This window comes from Ailuropoda melanoleuca, chromosome 8 (assembly GCF_002007445.2).
Source record: "Ailuropoda melanoleuca isolate Jingjing chromosome 8, ASM200744v2, whole genome shotgun sequence".
NCBI lineage: Eukaryota > Metazoa > Chordata > Mammalia > Carnivora > Ursidae > Ailuropoda > Ailuropoda melanoleuca.
In genome coordinates, this window is record NC_048225.1 from 45,774,056 (window position 1) to 45,787,362 (window position 13,307).

The 13,307-nt window shown below is 36.8% G+C and overlaps 1 protein-coding gene across 18 annotated transcripts in view; it reads left to right on the forward strand.

The window, feature by feature from the left end:
• Nucleotides 1–13,307, forward strand: part of DLG2 (discs large MAGUK scaffold protein 2) — a 1,964,683-nt gene that overhangs the window by 1,502,710 nt on the left and 448,666 nt on the right. For all 18 annotated transcript variants that reach the window (XM_034666214.1, XM_034666215.1, XM_034666218.1 and 15 more), the window contains one exon: nucleotides 12,746–12,890. In XM_034666214.1, the coding sequence (XP_034522105.1) occupies nucleotides 12,746–12,890 (145 nt within the window). The remainder of the gene's footprint in view (nucleotides 1–12,745; nucleotides 12,891–13,307) is intronic.

Consider the following 13,307-nt stretch of genomic DNA (forward strand, 5'->3'; position numbering starts at 1 on the left):
GCCACCAGTCCTATCAGATCTCATTTAATCAATAACTTTAATTACCTCCTAAAGACTTTATCTGCAAGTATGGTCTAATATTAAAACATTAAAAAATATATTGGGGGTTAGAACTTCAGGTATGAATTTGAGGGAATGGCCACATTTCAGTTCATAATAGTGATCACGGGCAGAAGTGGAAAAGAAGGGAGAGCAGATTTTGTGGTGGGAGATTTCAGAAGTACATGTACAATTGTTTCTGCTTTGTTGACATTTTAAAAACAAATCTGAATTTTCACTAATTTTCACACATAGAACAAGACATATTGTTATTCTTCCAAGGTAACCTATGAGCCTGAGAGAGTGTTACATCCCTACTGCTAGGGAGGTGGGCTTTGCATAACAAAGGGAACTTCACTGTCTGGTTTATTGATGTATACATTTCTATGTCTCCCTGTGGTCTCTTGTTCAACTAGTGTACACAGTGTAAACAGTCCCTGATTTCCCAGAATTCATAATCTGTGTTCTGTCACATGTGTAAATGGATCCCTTCCTCCAGCCTCATCAGACAGGGTAACAGCTGTTTTACTTACCAGCTGCCTACATGCTTCAGGAACCCTGAGCAATGACTAACATTAACACGTGGCTGCCCTTTCTAAGCCATGGAGTTCAAGGATAAACTAAAGCAAAATTAAGGCAGCACATATACAGTACAAATTTGGGGTTGCACTTAATAAAACTACTTTATCTCTATTTACTGTTTTATACCAAACATACAGGTTATTAATCAAATACTGAAAATTAATAGAAGAGAGCTCTCAAGTAAGAGAAGTATGTTTGTATCTAATCATATGTCTGCCCTTGTAAAACATGGCCTCTAATCTCTGCAAGGAGCCATTATCTCCAACACGTGTGAGAAGTGTTTGGAAAAGATCAGTTTATATTCTCAACAGAATAGTAATTTCTGTGACATGAGCAAGCTTCGGAGGTTGAACCTCAAGGCACATTGGTGCCCACTTCCCTGGGCTTTAGATAGCTTAGTTTCATAGTTGTCAATGACCTTGGTATTGAATTATCTGAATAAAACCTTTATAATAATCTCGATAACTAATGTTTATTTGGCATTTGTTATGTTCCATGTACTTTTAAAAGTGCTTTTTTGTAATGTAATATGTATTTCTCGCAACAACCTGCTTTATATGAGCAAAAAGGAACTGAGCTATAGAGAGGTTTATTAACTTGGCCATAGTCATATAGTTAACAGTGGACAAAACTGGATTTGAAATCCAGGCACTCAGTCTTGTAACCATGTTTCCTAGAATTTGTCAGTCAATTCTTTACCTCATTTTTTTAGTCATCATTCATTCATTCATTAATTCCTTTATTTAACAAGTAATATGATGAACACCTACCATGTCCTAGGCAAAAACCACTACTCAGGAAGGAACTCTGTCAGGAGAAAATGTATGATCAAACTGACGGGCAAAACATGTGGTATTAATGACTTCAGTCAAAGTAGCAATGAAGAGTTTGGCTTCTTTACCACCGGAAGTCATTTTCTTTCTTTCTTTCTTTTTGTTTTTCAAACCATTTTATTGTAGTATGGTTGACATATAAAGAGCTTTACATATTTAATGTAAATATATAGCTCCATGGAATTGGGTATTAAATATATCCCCAAGAAACCATCACCATTATCAAGGCCATAAATATATTCATCACTTCCCAAAGTTTCCTCTCACTCCTGTTGTTATTATTATTAGTATTAGCATTTTGTGCTTGTGTGTGGTGAGAACAATTAACTAAGATCTACCCTCTTGGCAAATTTTAAGTATGCAATATGATATTGTTAGCAATAGGCCCTATACTGAAAGGAGAACTACCATTTTCATTCTTGAGACAGTCTGCATTTTTGTTGTTGTTGTTGTTGCCTGGTGTTTGTGTTTTGTGGGTTTTTTTGTTTTTGTTTTTGTTTTTTTTTGCCTTTGATGTAAAAGTTGTTTTTTTATGATGTTGTGTCTTCTGAACCAGAAAAGTATTATTGAGGTATAAGACCTAACAACTTTTCTCAAGAATATAAACTTTATTGTTAGTTTAATAAAATACACCATGATATCCATCTTTTACGGAGCATGAAATTTGAAAAAACTGAAGAGGACATATTCATTCTAAATTAATAGCTGTCATAATAACACATTTGACCTTTGACTTATTGTTCTCTAAGAATTTGGTTGTAGACAACTCTTTGGCATTTCTTTAACTGCTACTATTGTAATATTAAACTAGATGTTGTGTGCTGATTGCTTGAAGTTCCATTTAAATGTCTAGCTTTATTTTAAAATTCTTTAAAAAAAATAAAAAACCTCAAAGTCTAAATAATTCTGTGAAAGGATTTTCCAGGCACCATGCTATTTTTCCATTACCATTTTCTTGATATTCATTGTACATGTAATGATTTCAAAAATAGCTGAGACATAATCTTTAACTATTTTGAGTTTTAAAGCCTATTAAAAAAAAAAAAAAAGAACCTTCAACAATAATAGGTCTCTCCTCTCTTATGTAAGGAAAACATAATTAGAACTTCCAAGGCAACTGCCAAACTGAATCTAGAAATGAAAGAAAATGATTCATTTTATAATATTCTGAAAGAAAAATAATGCTGAGGAAAAGAATAAAAAAAAATCATGGAAGCCACCCCAAAGGACCAATTATCTTGCTTCAACCCAAGAATATTTATTAATGCTCTCCTTCTGTCATTCCTTTCCACCTCCTTTTCTCTTTATTACCCTACATTCACATCATCTTTATCTTTCTCCTCTCCTACTCTCCTCCCCCAAAGGAAGTACAAATAATTTAGATTCTGTGATGTACCAGCTGTACCACACTCTGTATATTTTTCTCCAAATAGCTATTCTTCCTTCTAAAGCAATTTGCACCCCTCCCTCCTCTCACTTCTTAGGAAAAGTTCCCCTTATGTTATTCATTCATAGTTCTGTAAGCAAACTGGTCTAAAATGAAACTCTATTAATTTCCTCATACCATATATGCTGGGTCATTTTTTCCCCCTAAGTACTTCTTGTAACACAGAATCAAAAAGTATATCTTAGATGTTATCTTATTCCAACTCATTGGTACATCAGAATCCACAGAAAAGCAACATGAAAAGCCCCTCACCTCTGCTAGAACACACAAAGGATGGAGAATTTAATGCCTCCTGGAAGCTACCCATTAGATACTAGCCATCATTAGATTTGTTTTTTCTTAAGATTATATCAAAAGACATTTCCCTGTACATTTCTTGCTTCATCCACAGCTCTGTCCCTTGGAGACAGAAAGGTGAAGATTAATTCCTCTTCTACATTTGTTTGAAAACTTATGTCTTGCCATTTTTTCACTTCTCAGCTTTTTAAGATGTTTTACACATTTTCTGTCACTCTTGCAATCAATTTTACCACACATCCATTTATCTTCTCTAAGTAGATTACCCTTTCAACAAAACTTTTGATTCCTTAGAATGTTATTCCCCCATTTTTAAAACCACAGGCAATGTTGCTACATCTGACCTTTACATTTATTCTACAATAAGGAAAAAATTACCCTGCCTCTCACCTTTGCACTAAGACTCTTAGTGTTTCAAATAAAATGACTTTAATGTCGGTCCTCTCTGATGTTTCATGGCATGCTCAGATGCATGGTATTTGTTCTCTTTATCAAAATAATATATATACTTTTTAATTTCCCTGCTGCTTGGCACTTATTATCATTCACTAGAATTTTGTTGTTTTTTTTTTTTATTTTGTCAAATGACAATGACATCTGATTTTTATGGATTGTACCAGTAGTTTAGTGTTGTGATCTCAGACTAAATACATTAACTCCTGGTCTTGATTTCTTGAGACAGATGGTCAGAGGTTAACAGTATTGATAATTTTTAAATTCATTCATATATTTTTACGCATTGGTTTTTATTAAGCCCTATTAAGATGATATATAGGGCCACAAATATTACAGAAATGTGATCACCTTCATCTTTTTTCCGCACAGTACCAGAAACTTTGAATCCAGGGTCATCTTACTGTCTTTTACAGGGATAACGTGAGCTGCTAATTGTTAAAACTCTCATCACATTGTGATCAAAACTTTATAGCCTTAGTCTCTTTTTTTCATAACTTTTGCTTGACATTGGAAGAAAAAAATTGTCAATGAGAGAACTTTTACATTTTTTACAGAGACTAAGTCTGTAATTTTATATCCTTAAGGGAAGCAGTAGGCAAGGGGAAAGGTAAGAAAGGCACTGAAGTGAAGTAGAAAGACGGTGGACTCAGAGACAGGCAGCCAGAATTAATTCGACCTAAGTGACCTTGGACAAGTCGTGTACGTCTTTGGTCTTCTGTTTCCGCCTCTGTACCATGGTAGCAGTGCCTTAGATCAGTGTTTCCCAAATGTGTTTTAAAATATTAATCCCATTACTGTGTCACATGAAAAGGTCAACTGAGTTTGGGAAATTCTACAACCTGTATCTCACCTCTCTTAACATATTCTCAATGAACTTAAGTATATTAAAGGGTCAGTGAAGTTCTGTAGTCAGGAACTAATTTAACTTGAACACTATAATCTTCAAACATACTTCATTATGCAGCTCTTTGCTTAAAGTGATGCTTATAAAGCACATAGAACTAGTGTTCAGTGGAGTATACTCTGGATGTGCTGTGTGCAAGTGACTCTTTTTTTTTTAATTTAATTTTTTAAATTTTTTAATTATGTTCAGTTAACCAGAACATAGTACATCATAAGTTTTTGATGTAGTGTTCAACGATTCATTAGTTGCATGTAACACCCAGTGCTCATCACAACATGTGCCCTCCTTAATACGCATCACCTGGTTACCTCATCCCCCCTGCCCCCCTCCCTTCTGTAACCCTCAGTTTGTTTCCCAGAGTCCAGAGTCTTTCATGGTTTGTCTCCTTCTCTGATTTCTTCTCATTCAGTTTTCCCTCCCTTCCCCTGTGGTCCTCTGCTCTATTCCTTATGTTCCACATATGAGTGAAACCATATGATAATCGTCTTTCTCTTCTTGACTTATTTCAGTTAGCATAATTCCCTCCAGTTCCATCCATGTTGATGCAGATAGTGGATATTCATCCTTTCTGATGGCTGAGTAATATTCCCTTGTGTATATAAACCATATCTTCTTTATCCATTCATCTGTTTAACCACATCTTGGCTCCTTCCACAGTTTAGCTGTTGTAGACATTGCAGCTATGAACATTGGGGTGCAGGTGCCCCTTCTTTTTACTACATCTGTATCTTTGGGGTGAATACCTAGTAGTGCAATTGCTGGGTCGTAGGGTAGCTCTATTTTAACATCTTCAGGATCTTCCACACTGTTTTCCAGAGTGGCTGCTCCAGCTTGCATTCCCACCAACAGTGTAAGAGGGTTCCCCTTTCTCTACATCCTCACCAACACTTGTTGTTTCCTGTCTTGTTAATTTTGGCCATTCTAACCTATGTAAAGTGACTCTTATTTTTTTTTTAAGATTTTATTTATTTATTTGACAGAGATAGAGACAGCCAGCGAGAGAGGGAACACAAGCAGGGGGAATGGGAGAGGAAGAAGCAGGCTCATAGTGGAAGAGCCTGATGTGGGGCTCGATCCCATAACGCCAGGATCACGCCCTGAGCCGAAGGCAGACGCTTAACCGCTGTGCCACCCAGGCGCCCCAAGTAACTCTTATTTTTATTTCAAAATTAATATCCTGTGGTAAGGACTTTAAGTGGATTTAGGGAAATGTGAGTGGAAACAGTACAATTTTCTGAACAAGTATTAGTTGTGAGCACCTAAATTATTCTTTTTGGGTATGTACAAAACTGCCTAGCTTCACCTAAATATTAATAAGAAAATCACCTTGAAGGCAATGCAGATATGTAGAAATTTCAAAATAATGAACAGGACTTGAAAGCACTTCCATTTGTTAGACTGACCTTAGATGAGAACTGAAATGGGTAACGCTCTCTGTACATGGCTCTTTCCTGACACTAGCACATGGTTCCATGCGAAAGAGGTTTCTACCTGCAGCACCCACACAATCCTCACTCCAACCCCTGAGACAGAAAGGGCAGTCAGTACTGTTACTCTTATTTTCCAAAAGAGAACGTTGGAACTCAGAGATAAGAAAGGGATTTCCAATATGACATAACTAATAAATTGTGAAATCAGATTCAGACCTAGATATCAGTGTCCTAATGCCACATTCCCTCCACCAGTTTACTCAGCCCTTCTGGTTCTTAATCCTGCTCTCATATTTGAATCACATGGTAAACTTTTGGTCACTCTGGATGCCCAGGCCTCACTCAACCCTGAAGAATCAAATCAGAATCTCGGAGGTAGGCACCATGCTTCATTTTTTAAAAATTTTTTAAGTCTCCCAGGTGATTCCAGCGTGTAGCCTGGTTAAGAACCACAGTCCTCCTTTGATCTAATCACATTCTAGCCTATCCTGCTGTGCTCCGCTGCTTCTCCTGAGGGTGACTTTGGCGGTAACGCTCGTTCTATCAAGCCAGTACAGCATCATTTAGTATTTTCCAACAATGGGCTGAAAGGCATTTAGAAATAGTTCACCCTTCAAACTTTGTCCCCTGTAGTTAGAGTGCTTTCTGAAGCACCAGGGGGGAAAAATCTGGATAATTATTTCTTGGACTCGGTTTTAATTTTTCTCAAATGTAATAAAATTACAATGCAGTGCAATTGCAGTGACATATATTATTGAGGGTTAAAGCCTTCCATTTGATTGTTTTCTATTTCTTTTGCTTATATTTGGTTTAACTCGGTTTATAGAACTTGCTCTATAGTTAATATATATAGGTGCATACTACAGAGCAGTGGTTTTAAAATGATTTTAAGAGTACATTCCATCAGAAAACACAAAAAGTTCCCTCTAACACACGTATAGTTCCCTACTTTATATTGCATACATATATCACTATGCTAATACATAATGTGCATTTTAAAACATACATAAAATATAGAAAGATGAAAATCAGTGTGATAAATATTAATAGAAGTTCAGATACAGAATTCTTCCTGTATCCAGTAGGTTGCCCTGTGGTTCATATCATATTGTCCATTTTGGTCATCACTGCTATAGAGGAAGCTAGAAAAGTAAGTCAAAACATCACTGTTACTTGCTCTGTCTGTATATGGAATAAAAAGTTAAGAAATGCATCAACGATTAATGGAGGAGAAAGAAATAAACAGTGTTGGAGGTTTGATCATGTCCCTTATAATGTGACATGACCCAGTGCTCCCCTTCTGTACCAGCCTTTCATCTTTATATCCCATGCCTGCCACAGAGTGAGTGTCCCATAAATGTTGTGTTGTTTGTTGAATGACCTTCATTTCTTATCCTTTCTGACTCAACACAAATGTAAACTAGAAACTCAACACAAATGCCTCATTCTTCCTATAAAATGCGGAATTTTTATAGCTTTTCGTTTGGAATGTTATTTTTGACTTATTTAGCTAATTGTTTCAACATTTATTAAGTTCCTGCCATTTATAGTGCGTCAGTTGGGGGATTACAAAGATGAAAACACTCTAATCAAAGAGAAGGTGAATGGTGATACCGCCTTCCAGTTATGGAATGAATAAGTTGGGGGGGGGGATAAAAGGTGCAGCATAAAGAATATAGTCGGTGGTACTGTGATAGTGTTGCATGGTGACAGATGGTAGCTACACTTGTGGTGAGCAAAGCATCATGCACAAACTTGTTGAATCACTAAGTTGTACACCTGAAAATAATGTAACTTTGTGTGTCAACTCTACTCCAATGCTTTAAAAAAAAAAAAGGACAATCTAATTATTGCCATTTAGAAAATCAGTCCTTGAACAGGGAAGAGGCATTGCAAGATTAAGTGTGTACCACGTAGGGAGTGATCATTTTCACACAAAGCGCTGTTTTCAGCAGCAGGATCGGCAAAAGCATTGTGTCTGATTGTGATGTTTGTTGACTATTTGTATACTGCTCTATCTTATACAGTGTCTTTCCATTTCATGGTATCCCTCATGTCTCCTAAACACAACTAATAAATCAACCAATAAATTAGTATTATCCCTGTTTGCATATAAGAAAGTTTTAATGCTCAATAAATATGTTAACTGACTAAAATTCATGAATCTAGGAGTTGAAACCAGATGTGATACTACATTTAAAATTTACTCTGATTATCCAAGTTACCTTTCTAGAAACATCAGGTTTAAAATATGGCTATTATTTGTAAAAAAGTTAAATCAATTCACTGGCCATGAGAAACTAAGTTCCTTCTTCTCCATTTCAATTCCCCATCAGTCATGAGATCTTGCTATGTGTGTTTCATAATGAAGCCACTGCACCATTTTTTAAGATTTATTTATTTATTTGAGAGAGAGAGAGAGAGAATGGCAGAAGGAGAGGGAGTCTTAACAGATTCCGTGCTGAATGTGGAGCCCGATGTGGGGCTTGATCTCACAGCCTAAGGGTTGTGAGACCCTGAGGTGACTGAGCTGAAACCAAGAGGCAGGCATTTAACCGGCTGTGCCACCCAGACTCCCCACTGTATTTCTGTTCTTATTTGAAGTTTTTTTTCTTGTTCATTTAAAATATAGAATTAATTTTATTCTAACCATAACTAATGCATGATCATTGCTGCAAAGATGAAAATAAGAAAATTTTTATCCCAAGATAACTATTATTGTTTCCTATTTATTCGTAGTTACTGTTTTTAAAATAAATTTTATTATAGCCATGAATTACAGTGTACTGCAAAGATTTTAGTCTTGCTTTATGCATATTCATTTTCATATCATTGACATTAGCACACTAGATTGGTCTCCTTTTTTGTTTTTATTTTTAAAGATTTTATTGGGTGTTTTCAATTTTATTTCCAGTATAGTTAACATACAGTGTTACATTAGTTTCAGATGTACAATATAGTGATTCAACAATTCTATCCATTACTTAATGCTCCTTTTTAATTCATCTTATCTAGTGATCAACAACTTTGTCTCCTTCTTAAAAAGTTAACTTTGGAGTTTGTGATTTTTTTTTTTTACAGTGTTTCTAGAGTTCCTACATTTCCTTGTACTATGTCTTAGGTAGTATTTATGTTCACCATGTTGGTATTATTTGTGCCACCATGTTGGTATTCCTGAATAAATATGAAAAAGTCAGCATCTCACCATCTGTACATTACCCATTCCTCTTTATTACCACTCTCCTGCTGCCACACCTCCCACCATTGTACCATCACATATATGTTTGCTTGCACTCATTTGATTCCCATAACACTGACCCTGCTCCCTTCTTTCAGGTTTTTTGGCACCTCTTTCTTCAGCTGGTTTGCTATCCTTTATCTCTGCATCGTGCTCAAATTCAGTGCTCCCTTTTCTGTTGGAGAAAATGAGTCCTCTCCTCTCTAACCTCTCTGCTTGGCCTCAGGCCTTTATCCTATTCCAGTGATATGGCCAGGCTGCACACATACCCTTCTCTGTGGAGTGCACCCCACAGAAACACTGCATTCAGATGCACATAATTTTTTTTCTGAAATCAGGCCAGTTGTTCAGTGTTCACCATTATAGGCAGATACTTGATGCAAAAGAAAAAAGACAATAAAAAACAATGACAAGAGCAACTAGCCAATCAGTGTAATGTCCCTTCTCTCTGTGTACAATCAGCTCCAGCTGTAGGCCCTTTATCTTGAGAGTTCATAGGATAATGCACACACATAATTAACCCAAATAAACCCACTTTCGTGAAAAACATTTTGAAGACTTCAGCACAAAAGAGCACTTTTTGGTCCAGATCCTGTACTATTCTGAATTTTTAAAAAGACCACACAGAAGCCTCATCAACAGTACCCTAATTAAACTCATCAGTTCACAGATGTTTACAGGAAAATGCTCAGCAAAAATTTTCACCAAGAATTCCTGTTTCCTGAGAAGAGAGATGTATGATGACAATAGTCATAGTAATAAGAGCTAACATCAATATTTTAATGTTCCTGCCATTTTACATAGATTAATACATTTAAATCAATAACCCGTTGAGGTAGCAATACCTATTTTACAGATGTCAAAACTGAGGCTAAGAAGAATAAGTAAGTTGTCCAAAGTTACACAGCTAGGAAGAGCCAGAACTCAGATCCCGGTCTGCATGACTCAGAAGCATGTGCTCTTAATCACTGTGTTCTCTTGCCAATATCATGCCTCCTGTTCCAGCTAAAATCTGTGTCAGTGTTCCAACACTGTCACCAAATAAAAACCAACTAAAATACCACTATTGTAAACCACCATCATCCCCACTTCTCACCTCTACCCTTTGCTCAACTTCTCCTTCCTGATCTGAAGAGTTCTCTGGTGGTCTGAGAATCTACATGCAAAGTCATTCTCAGTAAACATGCTTGAAGCTTGAAGTGTGTCTTACTAGAATATGAGATTCAAGGGAGCTGGGGACCTTCTCTGTCTGAAAGAGGAATATAGATGAGAGGTTAAAAGCCTGTCTCTGGATCCAAACTGCTTGGCTTTTTTAATCTGCTTCTACCACTATGAGATCAATGACTTTGGGCAAGTTTCTTAACCTTGGAGACATGCTCTTCTCATCTGTAAAATGAAAGTAATTATATTAGCTACCACACAAGTTGTGAGCTTCGATTGTATTAATGTATGTAAATAACTTTGAATAGTTCCCAGTAAGTAATATAGGCTATAAAGTTTCTGCAATGATTATGATTTTCATTCTTACTATTTATTACTATATCTCTAATATGTAGAGCCATGACTGACACATAGTAGGTACGCATTTGACCAATGGATGAACAAGTGCTAGATGCTGCAAATACAAAAGGATGTAAGAGAATGTCACTTGTCTAGAGAACTATAGGAACCAATGGAAAAGTTTATAGCTTATTGGAGAGTTCATGGTCAGCATTCATTCACGTCAGGCAGGTCCAGTTCCCTCCAGTTCCAGGGTCCCTAACTTGGTCTACACCATCAAGGATTAATTGGCACATGGAATATATAGAACATGAGGCTAAAAGGGAAAAAAAAGCAATGTTGCAAGGTCTTCTATGTCTAAAGTGCTAATTAAATAGTACAGAGAAGATGTAGGGGATCCAATCTAATGCTCTTTGGCACATTTATTTTAATTCTGCATCATTTCAGCAGAAATTAACTACAGAATCACTCCATTAAAATAATAGTAGCCAAATAAAAATAATCTAGGTGTTTAAAATACTTTGTAAATATTTTTAAACCATCTAAGAGCACTGCTGCAGAGATTCCAGTATAATGCCACTGCCATGAAGGAAGAATTGCACTTGCATCACGCTCTTCTGTCCAGTAAAAAGGAGGAGTTGCTATTGAAGTGGATGGGAATAGGGTACTCTTGAACTCGCTCACCGGCAAAGCCCTGTTTTCCAATATTAGCCTTAGAAGATCGACTTGTTAAATAACATTTTGATGGGAACAATTTTTATTTATTTTTATTTTTTTTAGAGAGGGGAAGAGAGAGAGTGCACAATAGTGAGAGAGAGAATCTTAAGCAGGCTCCCCGCCCAGCATGCAGCCCAACATGGGGCTCAATCTAAAGGCCCTGAGATTGTGACCTGAGCTGAAATCAAGAGTCGGATGCTTAACCAGCTGAGCCACTCAGGCCCCCAGATGGGAGCAATTATTAAAGTGAAAAAAAAAAAAAAAAAACCAAAGGCAAAAAACAACCAAGTTTGGTTGTAACTGTGGGAAAATTGGGGCTCTCATATAGTGGTGGTATAAGAGTAAACTTCTTCTTTCCACAGGACACTTTAAGAGGAAAATGAAGGGGGGGGGCATCAGAGGGGGAGACGAACCATGAGAGACTATGGACTCCAGGAAACAAACTGAGGGTTTCAGAGGGGAGGGGTGGGGGAATGGGTTAGCCCTGTGATGGGTATTAAGGAGGGCATGTATTCCAAGGAGCACTGGGTGTTATACGCAAACAATGAATCACGGAACACTACATTAAAAAAAAAAAAAAGAATAGGTATCAGAAGCCTTATAATATTCCTATAGTTTGGTCCAACAATTCCACTTGCATGATTTATCCCACATAAATCATCAGAGTTGTGTGCAAATACAGAAAAAAGAAGTTCACCACAATATTATTTATAGTAGAAAAATTAGAAGCAAACTAAACATGCTTTAGTAAGAGATTGGTTAAAGCATTACATTGCTGTCTACACAATGCTGTCTAGGAAACTGTCTTGTTGCTGCTATATGCTATGATATGGACCAAGAGTCACACGAGATTTAAAAAGCAGGTTCCAAACCAATATGTACAGTATGGTCACTATTATTTAAAGAAATATATCCCAACTAGAAAGACTTTGGTTAGTTTTTTGGTTTTTTTTTTTTTTAGTTCAGTGAGTATGTATTACTTTTGTAATTGGAAAAACTATAGCATAGGAAGAGAGACATTTGACCTCTCCTTTCTTTTCTCCACAAATAGTATTCTAATTTGCATTATGATACATTGCTTTCTCATAGAAAAAGACAGAAGCACTTTGTTTTTTAGATCAACAATGGTACCTTATCTGCTTTGGCTAATGCCATAAATCCATCTTTTCTGTCAAAGTATGATGTAGATACTGGATTGTAATCATTGCTATTTAATCTTTAAATAATTCTGTATATCCTTTTACCTGTTTCTTTTCACCTGCATAGATTTGAGTCTAATATTGGATATTATTTTCCTTTCAGGTAAACAACTACAGTTTGGAAGAAGTGACACATGAAGAGGCAGTAGCAATATTGAAGAACACATCGGATGTCGTTTATCTCAAAGTTGGCAAACCCACCACCATTTATATGACTGATCCTTATGGTCCACCTGATATTACTCACTGTGAGTGCTGTGCTCAGTGTCCCTCTGCCAGGTGTACAAAGTTGGAATTCTGCAAAGTTTGGCAAAGTACTGTGCTTGCACTTCGCTCTTGTTAAGCTTGTGGAAATAGTTCCAGGGGCTGCTGTGCTTCACTTCTTGGTTTGAAGGTGGGACACCCTGATGGGTTAGAAAGTCCACCACTTAAGAAAGGCTTAAGGACGTATGCCATGGGCAGTGTGATTACAGTAACGTAAGAGCAACACCTTTTTAAAGGCTATTTCTCAAGTCCCTGAAGCATGATAGCTCTCGTGCCATAGTATCCCCCCTTCCCAGTTCAAATCTATATAGTAGCAAAGGAAGGAGGAGAAGGACCGGCAAAATAGACCAAAGATAGTACTATGCTCCCTCCTGGGGGAGAGGATCTCTCCCTTGAATGTT